Source organism: Jaculus jaculus, chromosome 14 (genome assembly GCF_020740685.1).
Source record: "Jaculus jaculus isolate mJacJac1 chromosome 14, mJacJac1.mat.Y.cur, whole genome shotgun sequence".
In the NCBI taxonomy this organism is placed as follows: domain Eukaryota; kingdom Metazoa; phylum Chordata; class Mammalia; order Rodentia; family Dipodidae; genus Jaculus; species Jaculus jaculus.
Window position 1 is genome coordinate 50,721,260 of NC_059115.1, and position 16,192 is coordinate 50,737,451.

Below are 16,192 nucleotides of genomic sequence, written 5' to 3' on the forward strand. Positions count from 1 at the left end.
TCCCTGAGCCATGGCGGGTGTCTTTTAACTGTGCTTCAGTGTTGAGCTCTCAGCAGCTTCTGGATTTCTGCTTCGGTACCTTTTGAGAGTCCTCAGTGTCTGCCTCCATCACCTTGGCACAGGTTGTCACAGGGCTCACCATGGAAGCAGCACTCTTGCTCACCTCTCTGAATCCTCTGTGGTTTCACTTTGGCCCGAGCTGATGTGCAAGGGGTGGTGGTTCATCTCCTACCAAGGAGTCAGCTATCTTTTCTTGTCTTGTTGATAGATTTTGCTTATTATTAGTTTTTGTTACCTTCTTAAAAAGAAAAAAAAAAAAGAGATTCTTCAATGAAGAGTGAGGTCAGCATAGGTTAAAGGGGATGAGCATTGTTAATTTAGAGAAATTTTAATGGGTGTAGGCCTTTCTTTTGGCCAAAGACTAGTGGGACTTTCTCACTAGAGTCCATAATCTTGGTTTCCGTAAGATTCTGACTTGTTTCCCAATTCTAGATATGGGCTCCTTTCCACTGAGGTGACCTTTTAGCCAATCAGAAAGCCATTGGTTACCCACCTCAGCTTGGTGCCCCTATTGCACAGGTGTGTACATCTTGTCAGGCTGGTCCCCGTCATATGTTAGTCAGTGTCCCCTGGTTGCTCACAACCTTGGGCAGCATGCGGCGTCCTCAGCAATAGGCTCTTATCCTTTAGCTCAGGCAGGTAATCAAGTGCTTTGACAGAAGCCTGTCTTGTTTTGGGGTCCTTATTGGTCCCTCCAATCAACAGCTCCATGTGGGTTGTAAACTCTTTCTGGTACTGGGAGTTACCAGCCAGAGCCACATGTTTCAGGGTTAGGCTTAGTTCCCACCCTCTCCAAAGTCCTTCTTACTAGACAATTCCCCCATGCTCCTATTGCAGATTATATCTTTTAGCTTACTGTCCAGGAGGAAGGATTATACAGTGCCGATTTCTTTTGGATTGAGTTTTGTATATATCTCCCTCTGCCCTCACATTCCCCTCCCCACAAACCCTTTCATCCTTATTATCTGTCACTCGAGTTGTCTGTCAGGAATGCCTGCAACTCAAGCTGTTCCAGGTTAGGAACCACAGATGAGGGAGAACATATGCCGTTCATATTTCTGTGCTTGTGCGAGTTCACTTAGTGTGGTATGTTCCAAGTCTGTCCACTTTCTTACAGATTTCATCATCTCATTTTTCCTTACTGCTCAGTAAAATTCCATTGTGTGCACACACCACACCTTCATTATCCAATCATCAAATGATGGGTTGATTCTAATACTTAGCTATAGTAAATTGGACAGCCATAAACAAGGTTGAGGAATTATGTCGGCAGTAAAGGGTGGAACCTTTATGGTAGTGGACGCCCAATGGAAGAATAGCTTGTTCCATTGCCAGTTGTATTTTCATCTTTCTCAAGAGTCTCCATGTTGGTTTCCATAGTGGTCATACAAGTCTCCATTCCTACCAACTATGAATGTGGGTTTCTCTTTCCCAGTATCTTCACGAACATTTACTGTCATTTCTCTGTTGCATTTCATTTATGTGATTATTGGTTTCTGTTTCCAGTTCAGCCATTGAGTTTATTTAATAATCTTTCATTTTGGGATTCTATTTCTGTTTATCTCTCTTTTTTTTTTTTTCTGAGACTGCCATTGAGGGACCAGACAATCTTGGTGGAGAGATCTTAGTTTGTTGTTTTGCATTGGTGTATGTGCATGTGTGTGTGCACGCATGTGTTGGGGGTGTCTACCCATCTCCATGTAAAAGTCTTATTGTATTAATGAGGAAGCAAGAGTTTTTCCCTTCTTCAGTGAGTGTTAATTTGGGTTTGAAGCTGACTGGAGTGAGATGCGATTGTATCCACAGGCTCGCAGGCTGTGGAGGTTGCAAGTGCGCCGTGGCTCTGGGCTGGTGGTTGACGGTCAAGCAGAGGTGGATGTCAGGATCTCCTCACAGTTGTGCCTTGATTGCGGGGCTCTGGAGCAGTAGCACTTACACCTGCTCCCCTCCTGTATGTACCTGGCTAAGCAGGTTGTAGAAGACTCATGAGTGCCCCCTGGCAGATGGCTACCAGATGGTCCTGTGCTCCCGGTATGGGGCAGGAGCCGTGTCCTAAGAGGCCTCCAGTAGTTGAATGCCAGCGGGACAGGCTCCATGGACCAGGCTGGCTAAGTGGCCAGTATGGGGGTGTTGGTGTGCAGACATGACCAGTGGCACAGCTTGGTGGTGACTGAAGGAGGTGGCCAAAGCTGAGATGATCTGCCAGGGAAGGTGGCGTGGGGTGGAGTGGGTGGAACTCACCAGGACAGTCAAAGATGGTGCAATGGATATCACCAGGTCAGCTTCAGTTAAGAGGGGAGTTTGGGGAGGTAGTCTGCCCACTTGCTTGGACTGGAAGACCTAGGGTCTAAGCGGGGTCCTCCACCTGTTAGTGCCAGGTGGGTCCGGGTGTGATCCTAGACTGCTTGGCTTGCTTTCTGTCCAGGTAGTGCTCAATTCTCTCCAACAACCTTGGGGTGTGATCCGCACAGGTTTCTGTGGGCTCTGACGGGCAGGTACTGGTGCTTTCTGTTAACAACTACCACTGGGCCCCACAGGAAAGCTCGCTCACCTGACAGTGACTGCCCAGCTCACCCCGCCACTGGCCCTTGCCTAGAAATCAGCCCCAAGAGGGCGCGGGCACTTTGCCTGTAGCCACGGCCTTGGTAGTATGAGAATTCGAGCCTAATGGCGTTGTCTCCAAGGCTGGAGAAGTTGTTGGGACCTCTTGTATGGGGTCACAAACGCGCCTGTAACCAGCACTTTGTCACCCACCCCAGGGCCAGGCCCCAAAGTCGCTGGCAGTCCTCCCCCAGTCTGAATGCACAGGCCCCACTCAAGCCAGCACCTCACTCAGAGTGCACGGGCCCCCAGCACGCCTGCACCTCTCCTGATCAGAGTGCACAGGCCCCAAACATGCCTGCAACTCACTCAGTCTGAGCACACAGTTCAGATATATATATGTGTATATATATATATATATATATACATATATATATATATATATATATATGTGATTATGCTGTATTTATATATATATATATATATATATATATATAAATTCAGCATAATCTTGTGTCCTCTAAATCTTCAGATAATTCCAATTCCATCATATTCTTTAAGACTTTAATAAAATATAAGGTCTACTGAGCCTCAGTGGCTAGAATGTTCTGACCCCTTACCATGGCATACACTATCAGGCGCTATATGTCTTCTTTCTTTAACGCCCATACGAGGCCTCCTAGTGAAGCATCCTTGACTCCATGTTATTCACAGGATCCTTCTTAGACTCAAAAAGCACTTTATTCATACTACGGAAGAACTCTAGGAAGAAAAAAAATTATTAACAATTGCTAGCATTTTTAATATTTTACATATATTATCTAAGTTATTCCTGCCAAAATCCTAAGTTCAGTCATGACAGTAAAGACAAAGAAACTGGGCTGGAGAGATGGCTTAGCAGTTAAGGTGCTTGTCTGCAAAGCCAAAGATCCCTGGTTGGATTCCTCAGGACCCATGGAAGCCAGATGCACAAGGGGGCACATGCATCTGGAGTTCATTCTCTCTGTGTCTGTCTGTCTTTCCCTTCCTATTGCTCTCTCTCTCTCTCTCTCAAATAAATAAAAATAAAATAAAATATTTTAAAGATGCCAGGCGTAGTTGCACACACCTTTAATTCCAGCTTTTGGGAGGCAGAGGTAGGAGGATCACCATGAGTTCAAGGCCACCCTGAGCCTACATAGTGAATTCCAGGTCAGCCTGAGCTAGATGAGACTACCTTGGAAAACCAAAAAACTAAAATAAAGATATTTTAAAGACAAAGAAACTAAGTAACTTGCCCAAAGGTATCCTTGTATATTCTATGCCTTTCTTAATTCTAAAGACTGTTTTCTCCCAACTCTTCATTTCTTACTCTGCTTTCATACTTTCAAAGCCTTAACACTCCTCAATATTCATTTATTCACTTACAAAAGAGCTAAAGCCATTATAAGTAAAAATATTCAAGATTTATTCTCCCTCTGGAACTTTCCTTAATGATTCAACATTATGGGGTGGTATTTTTCAAATTATTCTTCATCTCTGTAATAAATCTTTCATAGTCTCTTCAGCTGTGTTGATGCTTCCAATCTTTCATTAATATCGAAAGAAAAACAGCAGGAGACAATATCCAAATACTTGTTATGATTTTATAGACCTAAGTTTATTAATTTTGGACTTGGTCTGCTTTTTTTTTTAAATTTTGTTGTTTATTTATTTATTTGAGAGTGACAGACAGAGAGAGAAAGAGGCAGGGGGGGGGGGAGGAGAGAGAGAATGGGCACGCCATGCCTCCAGCCACTGCAAACGAACTCCAGATGCGTGCACCCCCTTGTGCATCTGGCCAACGTGGGTCCTGGGGAATTGAGCCTTGAACCAATGTCCTTAGGCTGCACAGGCAAGTGATTAACCACTAAGCCATCTCTCCAGCCTGGACTTGGTCTTCTTTTGCATTTAATTTTCTTTTTGAAATTTCAAAAATGTGTATAATGTATTTTGATCACAGTTACTCCCATTACCTTCTCTCTTTTTAAAATTTTTATTAGATATGGACATATTTAGTATGTAAACAGCACATGTTGGTACCACCCTTTCCCTCCTCCCTGCCCTTTGTCTGAAGATGTCTTCCTCATTGGGGATGCAGGTCAACCCCATGGGGATTATGGGTCATGCATTATGGGGCAGCAGTCAGTTATGGGGGAGAGGCAATGTCTCTGAAAAATGTCCCAACTTGTTGCTCTAACAATCTTTCTGCCCCATCTTCCACAAAATTCCCTGAGCAATGCTGGGAGCATTTTAAGTCTACTTCAGTGATGGGCACTCAGGAGCCTCTGCATCTCTGGGTTGGTAGATCTTGAGTGTCTTCAGTGTCTACCTCCTTCACTCTTCTGATATCAGATTCAGTAAGAAAACAGCACTTTTGCTCATTTCCCCAATTCCTCTGTGGTTTCAGCTGGGGCCAGGGTGAAGTATGCTGGGTGGTTTATCTACTCAGATCCAGCTCCTGTCTGAAAAAGAGAAGCAGATTCTCCAGTGGAGAGTGAAGTCAGCACCAGTTAAATGGGATAACCATTATTAATTTAGAGAGAATTTAAAGGGTGTAGACCCTCGTCTAGCTCAAGATTAGTGGGAGCTTGACAATGGAAAGCAGAACCATTATCTGGATATAATTCTGACTTGCTTCCCAGTTCCAGATGTGGATTCCTTTCCACTGAGCAGATCTGTTAGCCAATCCAAGAGCAGTTAGTTTCCCACCATGGCTGTGTGCCACTATTGCACTTGTGTGAGCTTCACATCAGTTTGTTTGCTTCTGAGTCGCTTAGACTTTGAGTTGTTTGGACAGATGTTGGCAATTTTCCCCCAGTAGCTCATGTAGCGCCTTCCAGTACTAGTTGGGCTAATTGTCTGGGGACTGGCTCTCTTCTTGATTCCAGCCAGGTCTCTCCATGGTCCGTACCAACAGCATCTGGTGTCTTCAGCAGTAGGGTCTTAGCACTAACCTGTGGTGGGTAATCAAGTGCTCTGACAGAAGTCTGTCTTGTTTGTTTTGGGGGATCTAGTAGGTCTCTCTGATCAACAGCTCATTGTGGATGTAGATCACATCCTCTATTGTCTTCTTTTTCTTCCTTCCTACTCCTGCTACCCTTCTTCCCAAGTTGTCTGTCTTACTTTCATGTCTTTTATCTTTGTGTGTGTGTGTGTGTGTGTGTGTGTGTGTGTGTGTGTGTGTGTCCCACCAAGTTTAATTAAGGTTGTTTGAGCATGGGTGGAGGTTTATTTATCAGAACATGGACAACTTTCCAGTGCCTACTCCAATGAAGAAAACGTCTCCCTGTCCGCAGCAACCGTTAACTGCCACTAGCTCCCCAGCCAGGGGTGGAACCTCATGTGTACTTCCTCCACCTATGACAGCATGTTGGCAGGCCCCTTGGTGTATCTTTTTTTTAAAAATTTTTTTGTTTATTTTTATTTATTTGACAGCGACAGACAGAGAGAGAAAGAGGCAGATAGAGAAGCAGAGAGAAAATGGGCGTGTCAGGGCCTCTAGCCACTGCAAAGGAACTCCAGATGCGTGCTCCCCCTTGTGCTTCTGGCTAACGTGGGCCCTGGAGAATCAAGCCTCGAGCCAGGGTCCTTAGGCTTCCAGGCAAGCGCTTGACCACTAAGCCATCTCCCAGCCCCCGTCGGTGTATCTTGACTCTCGCTAGTTTTAGAGCAAGTTCTCTTTCAGGACGCAGAGCTGTGGAAACTGTCCTGGGTATTATGTCCCTCATGTGCTCTTCACCACCGAAGGCTCCAGAAGTGAGGAAAGCACTCTGGGATCCACTCCCTCAGTACAGAACGCTAGTCATCACAGGCCAGTCTGTGCATTAAGTGATAATGAAAACAAGTTGTTACTTTCAGTCTCCCTCCCTTCTCACCTTGAAGCTGGTAGTGCTATGGTAACTTTCAACCTGTGGTCTCACCCACTGAGCAAGCAAAATCCCAAAGGGGGCAGGTAGAATATCCAGCTTTGCATGAGAAAATACCAAAATGGACAGCTATTCAGAGCTCGCCTAGCAGCCAGCAGAAACCCTAGTGCCTCAAAGAAAGAGAAGGAAGGAGAAGCATGTACCACAACTCCCCACTGGTAACAAAAGCTAGAGCCACCAACCCGCCCCAAGTCTGAGAACCACTGAGATACCAGCACACCTCAACATTCACTTAGGTACTGTTTGCCCAGGCACTGATGCTCTTAGCTGTCACAGTTCACCCGTGCTTTGGTATGGAAGCTGTCTGAGTGCAATCACAGAACACATGTTAGAAAAAGAGGCGCCCAGATACATATCAGTTTGCTGTTGTAGCCATTTTTTGTTGGGGGGAGGTTCGAGGTAGGGTCCTCCTCTAGTACAGGCTGACCTAGAACTCACTATGGATAGTCTCAGTGTGGCCTCGAACTCATGGCAATCCTCCTACCTCTGCCTCCTGAGCGCTGGGATTAAAGGCGTGCACCACCACACCTGGCATGTTGGAGCAATTTTGAGTTTTCTTTTAAGTCACTTCCAACACACGACAATGTTTTGTGTGAGATTTTATCTGCAGGGAACATAGACACACACATGTGCACACACTCATGCGTGTGCATAAGGGTGCTGCAGATGTAAAAGAAAGCATAGCCATTGCCTGGCACCTCAAAAGTCTGCTCACCATGTGATGTGCCACCTTCTACCATGTTTAAGGGAGTCCAGAAGAAACGGCAGAGGAAGCAGCAACCCGAGTATTATTGCCAATGCCAGCCTACAACCGCCTCCAGAGAAATAGCCACAAACACTGCGGTGAACTGAAACACATCCTAGCGGAAATCCGTAGACCATAGAGAACTCCACACTAAGACAAGCTAACACACCGGCCACGGCTCCGGGCATGTTGCAGGAGAGGGGGCAGGAAGAGCTGCAGGGTTGGGAGAAATATCCTCAAGTTCAGCTCCACCCCCCTCCAGAGATTGAGGCCTTAATTACCCCCACAGTGAACACAAATACCCCTCCTGAAGAGAGCCCTCGGGGAAGTGGGGACCTGAGGGAGAGGGGCTCTAAGACTATCACCAATATAAAAAAAGAAGAAGAAGGAAGAAAAAAATGTTTAAGTCTTTGTCACTTTTGGGGAACACCTAATGAGGAAACAAAATCATGCCAGAGAAGGAAATTATTTTGAAGAGACAATCCCCTGTACTGTCTTTCAGGTTTTACATCGAGAGCATATCTTTTCTGAAGGATAAAAACACAGTGGAGCTGTTTTTCCTGAATGCGAAGGCTTGTGTGCACAAGGTAAGGCACCCCGTCTCCCGTGTTCATGGAATGCCTCCAAAGCTCCTGACATTGCCACAGTCCCACGTTAAAACTAAGAATACTGTCGTACGCATTATTTCCTACCCAGCTCCACTTTCCCCTCAAAAGTTCAGCTCTTCGGACAGACTCTGAGTGGTAGAGAAGTGATCCTTACCCTTTACCTCTCTTCAAAGGTAGTTGACACCTCACACAGAATGGCCCCGAAACCCCCAAAGATGGATCCCCTCAGATTGTGGTGGGACCTTCTTCACCCAAGAATCATTAGCATTTACCATCATTCAAAGCAGAATTCTGAATCATGTTCAGCCTTTTTTTTTTTTAATCCCCTGAGATCTGGGCAAGTGTGGCTGCTCAGAGCCATAGAGCCTTCAGGAGCTCAGTTATCTATAGAGAAGGACAAGAGGATCTTGTTGTCATGTGATTTATTGGGTTACTTCTATTTCATCCATCAAGGGCAGATTAAATTTGGAGAATTTGTTAGGCGCTTGGTCCTGTGTTGAGGTGTTATAGTCAAGTTGACTTGTCAGGATGGTTTTTGTAGGTTTGGGCGTTTGCTTTGTTTGTTGGTTAGTTTGTTTTTTTGAGGCGGGGTCTGATTGTGTAGCCCAATCTCATTTATTTTAACAGTGATGCTAATTGTTTTTTAATGTTTTAATCTAATTTTTATTTAATTATTTGGGAGGCAGTGAGTTGGAGAGAATGAGGTAGACAGGAAGAGAGAGAGAGAGAGAGAATGAGCGTGCCAGGGCCTCTAGCCACTGCAGACGAACTCCAGATGCATGCACCACCCTATGCAACTGGCTTATGTGGTTACTGGGGAATTGAACCTGGGTCCTTAGGCTTTGCAGGCAAGCACCTTAACCGCTAAGCGATCTCTCCAGGCTATCTTTTTTATATTTATTATAATTATTCACAGCATTAGATTTAAGTCTGTTGCCACATATTTTTTGTACTTGTCCCATTTGTTCTTTTTTTTTTTTTTTTAAATACTTTTCCTGACTTTTGGGAATGTGAGTACTTTATGATTTCATGTCATATTCTATAAGCCTTGCTATTTCCATAATTGCTTTAGGGTACACAACAGACATCGTTAGCATACCAAATCTTTTGCCTAATCATATTACACCACTTCACATGGAGTGGAAGAACCTTCTTGGGCTGGGAAGGTGGGGTAGTGAATAAAATGTTTGCTGCACAACCAGAGTTCTAATCCCTTGTACCGAAAGGCTGGGCACTGCAGTACACACCTGTAATTCCAGCGCTGGTGAAATGGCGAGAGGAGAATCCCTGAGATTTGCTGGTTAGCAGTCAGGTGAGCTCCAGGTTTAGTGAGAGACCCTGTCCCCCAAAATAAGATGGAGAATGACTGAGGAAGATGCCTGATCTCGGTGCATGCACATACATGTGCACACCCACAGGCCACATATACATGCACATACACAATGAGCCTTCCAATATTACACTTCCATTTCCCAACTTGCATGCTTTGTCTGTTGTACATTTTACTTTGGGCAATGCTATAGATGGAAGGGACATTATAATTTTTGTATAAGCATTTGATCACCTTTGAGATATGTAACTATTATCAAAAGCTAATATATTTACATACATACATACACACACACATACATACATACACACACACACACACACACACACACACACACACATATATTACCATTTCCATTCATTTTCATTCTTTTTGTAGACCAGTATTTCTATCTTTTAAATTTTTCACTGTACCTGGAAAACTTTGGTTAACATTCCTCAGGTAAATTTTTTCGTGATTTAGTCTCTCAGCTTGTTTCTGAAAACATCTCTCTTTGCCTCCACTATTGGAAGCTACTTCAAGGGTAGTTGATTGCCTGGTGGCCGCTGTTCACTTCTGTAAAGACCTTGATTCATTATGTTTATGCACCCATTGTTTCTGATGAGAAATCACTCTCCTGCTTTTTTATGTAATGTGGTTTTTTTCTCTGGCATCTTCTTAAAGTTTCTGTTTGGGGCAATTTGATTGCTCTAGGTTTCTTGTGACTGGCATCTATAAAACATCTTGGGTTTTAGGATTGTAGTGTACATCAAATTTGGAAACATTTTTACCACTATTTATTTGCTTAAAAAGTTGCCGCTGCTTGTGTCTCCCTTACAAAGATGATCTACACCTGCCCTAGCCCAGGGCCTCATGAGCTGCTTGCATTGTGTGACCCCTGAGAAATTTCCCCTGAGAAAACCTGAGACCATCTTATGTCACCCAGGTTAAATGGGTATATGAAACAGGTAAATCGATACAAGATTTACTGGCAATAAACCTAAAGAAATTGATTTTATTTTATGTTATTTTTAATTTTTATTAACACTTTCCATGATTATTAAAAAAAAAAAGAAATTGATTTTAAAGCAATTCTTTGGTGCATATAAATTTTTATCATCTGTTACAAACCAACTCAAATCTACATGTTATGAAATAGATTTATTTGTGCGTTTTTTAATATTTTTATTTTATTTATTCATTCATTTGACAGAGAAAGAGGGGGAGAGAGAGAGAGAGAGGAATGAGCATGCCAGGGCCTCCAGCCACTGCAAACGAACTCCAGACACGTGCGCCCCCTTTGCATCTGGCTAGTGTGGGTCCTGGGGAATCGAACCTGGATCCTTTGGTGTTACAGGCAAATGCCTTAACCACTAAACCATCTCTCCAGCCCTTATTTATGCATTTTTAAATAAAGAATTAAGTTTTGCCCGAATACCTTATACTGCAGGATGCAGAACATCTTCAACCATTTCTAGGGTTAGTTGCTAACATCATTTCATAACCACCAATGCTGAGAATGCTATTTTATATAAATATGTGATATAAAGTGGCAGGTGTATGCTTAAGGCCATTTCAAAAATTGCTGGGAATTTGGTCCTAGTTCTAAACTGAAATTCACTGGGGAAAAAAGATTTTTATGTGTGTGAAACTCAAGTCATCAACTCAAATGCCATTTTTTAAACTTAAACATTCTAACAATCCAATCTCAAGATACACTAACTTGATATTTACATGGTGAGGAGTGATAATGGGAAAATTTTCAGGTTTTTGATTTTGTTGTTGTTGTTGTTTGTTTGGTTTTTCCAGGTAGAGTCTCACTCTAGCCCAGGCTGACCCAGAATTTACTATGTAGTCTCAGGTTGGCCTTGAACTCATAGTGATCCTCTTACCTCTGCCTCCCAAGCTCTGGAATTAAAGGCATATGCTACCATGCCTGGCTAAAATTTGAAATTTTTGTTTTCCATAATTCCATTACATTTCCATAATTTCCATTATATTTCTATAACAACAGAAAGTTTTATCTGTAGAAGAGAAACATTGTAATTCTTGGCATACAGGAGTCTCAAAATCTGATCCACAGAGTTTCAGGCAGGCTTCAAGGGCACTAAATTCTGTGATGGTGTGCACAGTACAGAGTGCACATGTGGGGCTGGAGAGATGGCTCAGCAATTAAGACACTTGCCTACAAAGCCTAATGACCCAGGTTCGATTCCCCAGGACCCACATAAGCCAGATGCACATGATGCTGCATGTGCCTGGAGTGCATTTGCAGTAGCTAGAAGCCCTGGTGCACCCATATTTCTTCTCTCTCTCTCTCTCTCTCTCTCTCTCTCTCTCTCTCTCTTTCTCTCTCTCTCAAATAAGTAAATAAATATCTTAAAACAAAGTGCACATGTTGTGTTTTCATAACCAACCAAAGCTACAGTTTAAGTCACACATATCATATGGCAAGTGCTGCCAGAAACATCTTAAATTAGCTACAGGTTTGATTTTGAGTTAATTTTTGGTGGTCGTGCATTCAGAAACCTTTTGCTGCTGCTAACTTTTTTTGTGACCCCTGCATTCATGGTCATGACTCACAGGGCCGGAACCTGAGGGCGAGGCCACTGGAGGCTGTACTGCAGCTGAGAGCTGTCGCCCTTCTGTGTTCTCCCAGGTTTATTTCTCTGTGGGAGTCTTGTTCTTTGTGTTGGTTGTGTGTCCGCATGTGAGATCTTGTACAGTTTCTACTGCTCTGTGTTCATTTTCAGTCTTTTGCAACCTAATCTGTATGAGTCACATCTGATGGGTTAGTTTTTATTGTTAAAAGGATTTTTAAGTAAGTTTTTACATCGTATATGTGATAACTTAAGACCATACAAAATGTAGTTATAAAAACTGTTTATGGTCTGGAGAGATGGCTTAGTGGTTAAGGTGCTTTCCTGCAAAGCCAAAGGACCCTGGTTCGATTCCCCAGGACCCAGGTAAGCCAGATGCACAAGGGGGCACATGCATCTGGAGTTCATTTGCAGTAGCTAGAGGCCCTGGCATGTCCATTCTCTCTCTTTCTAACTGCCTATTTCTATATCTTTTTTTGTGTCTCAAATAAATAAATAAACACATAGTTTTAAAAATCGTTTATGGGCTGGATGTGGCTCAGTGGTTAAGGCATTTGCCTGCAAAGCCAAAGCACCCAGGTTCGATTCCGGTCCCACTAAGCCAGATGCATAGGTGGTACACGTGTCTTGGAGTTTGTTCAGTGTCTGAAGGCCCTGGCATGCCCATTCTCTTTCTCTCCCTTTTTCTATCTCTCTCTCTCTCTCTTTAATTTTAATTTAAGTAAATACATTTTTAAAATTTTTTTGGAAAAAGGCAGAGATAGTAGGACTGCCGTGAGTTCAAGGCCATCTTAAGACTATATAGTAAATTCCTGGCCAGCCTGGGCTAGAATGAAAAGAAAAAAAAAAAAAGAAAAGAAAAAACAATTACTTTAAAAATTGGTTGTTAATGGAGGATGGGAATTTGGCTCAGTAGTTTAATGTGCTTGTTTACAAAGTCTGCCAAACTATTTTCAAGTTTGAGCCACCCATGTAAAACTAGATGAAAAAAGTGGTACAAGTGTTTGGCATTTCTTGGCAGAAACAAGAGACCCTGGTGTTCCTCTGCTCCACACACATGCACACATGCATACACACATATGAAAATAAGTAAATACAAATTATTTTTTAAATTGTTTAATCCAGGCCTGGAAAGATGGCTCAGTGGTTAAAGGTTCTTGCTTATAAAGCCTGATGGCCTGGATTCCATTCCCTCATACCCATGTGAAGCCATATGCACAAAGTGGTCCATATGTGGAGTTTGTTTGCAGTGGGAAGTGGCCCTAGTGTGCCCATACTTTCTCTAACCCCTTTATATCTCATAAATAAATAAAAGTATTTTTAATGTTTAATTTGATATATGTCTCAATTCTGGATAGTTTGAACTTATTTCTTTTCTATATAGGACATGTTTTTTACTTTGTTGGCATGCCTGGTAATATTTGGTTAGATGCCAGATGTTACTAACTTTATCTTTTGGAATTCTACATATTTTAAAAATATTTTTCTTAGCTGGCAGTGTTGGCGCATGCCTTTAATCCCAGCACTTGGGAGACAGATGTAGGAGGATCACTGAGAGTTCGAGGCCACCCTGAAAATACATACTGAATTCCAGGTCAGCCTGAGCTAGAGTGAGACCCTAAATTCTTCATTTATTTGAGAGAGACAGAGAGGGAGAGGTACAATTGGTTCACCATGGCCTTCAGCTGCTGCAAACAAACTCCAAACCCATGCATCACTTTGTGCATCTGGCTTACACGGGTCCTAGGGAATCGAACCTAGGTTCTTTGGCTTTGCAAACAAGCACCTTAACCACTGAGCCATTTCTCTAGCCTGAATTTTGCAGATTTCTGTGCTCCCGTACGTATTCTTCATATTTACTTTGGAGTATTGTTTAATTATTAGGGGGAAGTTTGATTTTTTTTTCCAGCTTTTATTTTTATGACCAGAGCAGTACTCCTTCTACAATACACTAGCTTGTTCCACTACCAAGACAAGGCTTCTCAATACTTCATGAATTATAAGCTTTTCAGTCTGACTGGTGGCAACGGGAACCACTGCCAGCCTTGTGGGAGAGCCATGAATGCTTCCCTTCCATACCTTCAAATGGTTCCCAACAGTAATCAGCCTTCCTCCATGCACTCAGTGACCACTGATTTCTTCAATACCAAGAGGAACCTGTCTGCAGAACTTCAACCTCTCCCTTTTCTTGTTGTTTCCTTTCCTCTGTTTTTGTTTCTCTGTCTCTTTCTTTCTCCTTCTTCCCTTCTTTCCTTCCTCCTTTTCTTTCCTTCCTTCCTTCTTTTTTTCTTTCTTCTTTCCTCTTTCTCTCTCTCTTCTTTACTGTGTCTAGCATTCTTTCCAGAAAATTCTATGCATTTTAGCTCACCAGTCTTCAGGCTCTATCTCCTCAGCTCCAGGAGTCTACTGAGCTATGTTTCCCACTCCTTAGCCAAGAACCGACTAGTCGAAGTAAGTGTGGCAACCTTGGGACTCCTTGTACAGCGTTCCCTGTCTTATATTGCTGGATGATCAGTGCTTTGAAATCTGTTGTTTTATGCATACATTGCCTGACTTTTTAGCTTTTTTTCTGAATTAGAGAATACATTCAATGCTTGTAACACCATTGTATCCAGTAGTCAAAGACAAATTTTTGGCTAATTATGGGGAAATGTTAAATGGTCCTATTATCATTATTGTTATTATTTTTTACTACAGCCTCTTATTTGAAATTTAGGCTTCTGTAAGAACTCCAGAGTTTGAATAATGATTGAACATGAGCAAATGCAGCACTTACTAACTCCAGAAAACATTCCATAAACCAGAGTTGACACTCCTCTCCTATGTAGAGGAAAACAGGGACTTTTTGTGAAATTTTTCACTGTACAACTGGCCATGGTTCAGTGAAATTGTCTTCTCAATTGATTGTCTGATCTGTTGCTAATGTGAAGAAAACTACCATTTATATTTGTAACTCATTATGTTCTCTTATAGCTCTGTTTTAAGGAAGTAATAAACAACAGAATTCTTAATTTTCCTCTATCGTATATCAGTTTTATGAGCTCCTTCTTCAATGGAAAGATTTTATGCCATCTTAAAAAATGATTACAGTTTTGTTTATCTATTTCTGTGTCAGAATCTCACTCTATAGCCTAGGATAGCCTAGAACTCATTAGGTAGCCCAGGTTGGCCTCAAACTCACAGTAATCTCTCTTCTGTACTTTAGCCTGCCAAGTATTGGGATTACAGGCATTAAGCCACCACACCCAGCAATAATTTAAAGCTTATCTGAAACATATTGCCAGGACTGGGTTTGGCAGCTCACACCTTTAATCCCAGATCTTGGGAGGCAGAGGTAGGAGGATCACTGTGAGTTCGAGGCCACCCTGAAACTACATAGTGAATTCTAGGTCAGCCTGGGTATAGCAAGACAAAAACAAACAACAACAAAAAGAAACATTGTCTAGGACACTGTTGACTATTATTCAAAAAAATTATTATTATTATTTTTGTTTTTCGAGGTACAGTCTCACTCACTCGAGCCCAGGCTGACCTGGAATTCACTACGTAGCCTCAGGGTGGCCTCAAACTCACAGTGATCCTCCTACCTCTGCCTCCCGAGTGCTTGGATTAAAGGCATGTGCCACCACGCCCGGCTCGAATAATTTTTTACAAACCTCAGTGATAAGAATTTAGAGTTTAGGTGGATGTTTTCTATCTCCTTAATGAGCAGGTGGCAGGTAGCAGTCTAAAGGGAAGGTACAGAGGAAGGTGAAAGCTAACAGCAGGCACCAGCTCCTCACCCATGCTGTTTTCGGGCCCCTCTTAAGGTGTGTGGCTACTTGAGGGCTTTCCACATGAGGAACGTCGTCTCAACAAAGGCCACAGAAGTAAACAAGTTTTACGAGCACAGAGCCTCAGCTTTGGATCACATGTAGGTGGATTTATTGATAGGTAAAAGTGAGTCAGTAGTGGCTCTTGTGAATTCAAGGCTCACTGTTAGATCCGAGAGTGAATAGAGGTCCCCTCCACAGTGGGGAGGGCACATTCCTCCCACCCAAGACATGTCCAACCCCGACATGTGCTCCTTCTACCCCACCAAGCAGCTTCCCCCTACTTGGTAGTCTTTCCTTCCACTGAGGACTGAAAGATACAAACCATACAAACCATCCTGAGAGAGAGAGAGAGCTCTTACTTTCAAATACTGGCAAAGCACAATGTGACTTTATATACTTCCTAAGTAGCAAATATGTCTTGTGACCAGGTTTAAGATGCTGAGGTTGTGCCTGCTGATGTAGACATGGATTTATATTCACCAAATTCAGCCTCAGTAATATGTCTTTTGAAATACTGGGCGGTTCCCGGTGGCTTTTAAATATCATTGCCTGTGTGTGTAGAGAAGA

General features: G+C 42.8%; 1 protein-coding gene across 4 annotated transcripts in view; it reads left to right on the forward strand.

Moving 5' to 3' along the window:
- Positions 1–16,192, forward strand: part of Frmd4b (FERM domain containing 4B) — a 363,678-nt gene that overhangs the window by 243,205 nt on the left and 104,281 nt on the right. For all 4 annotated transcript variants that reach the window (XM_045133597.1, XM_045133598.1, XM_004651521.2 and 1 more), the window contains one exon: positions 7,796–7,880. In XM_045133597.1, coding sequence (XP_044989532.1) covers positions 7,796–7,880 — 85 coding nt within the window. The remainder of the gene's footprint in view (positions 1–7,795; positions 7,881–16,192) is intronic.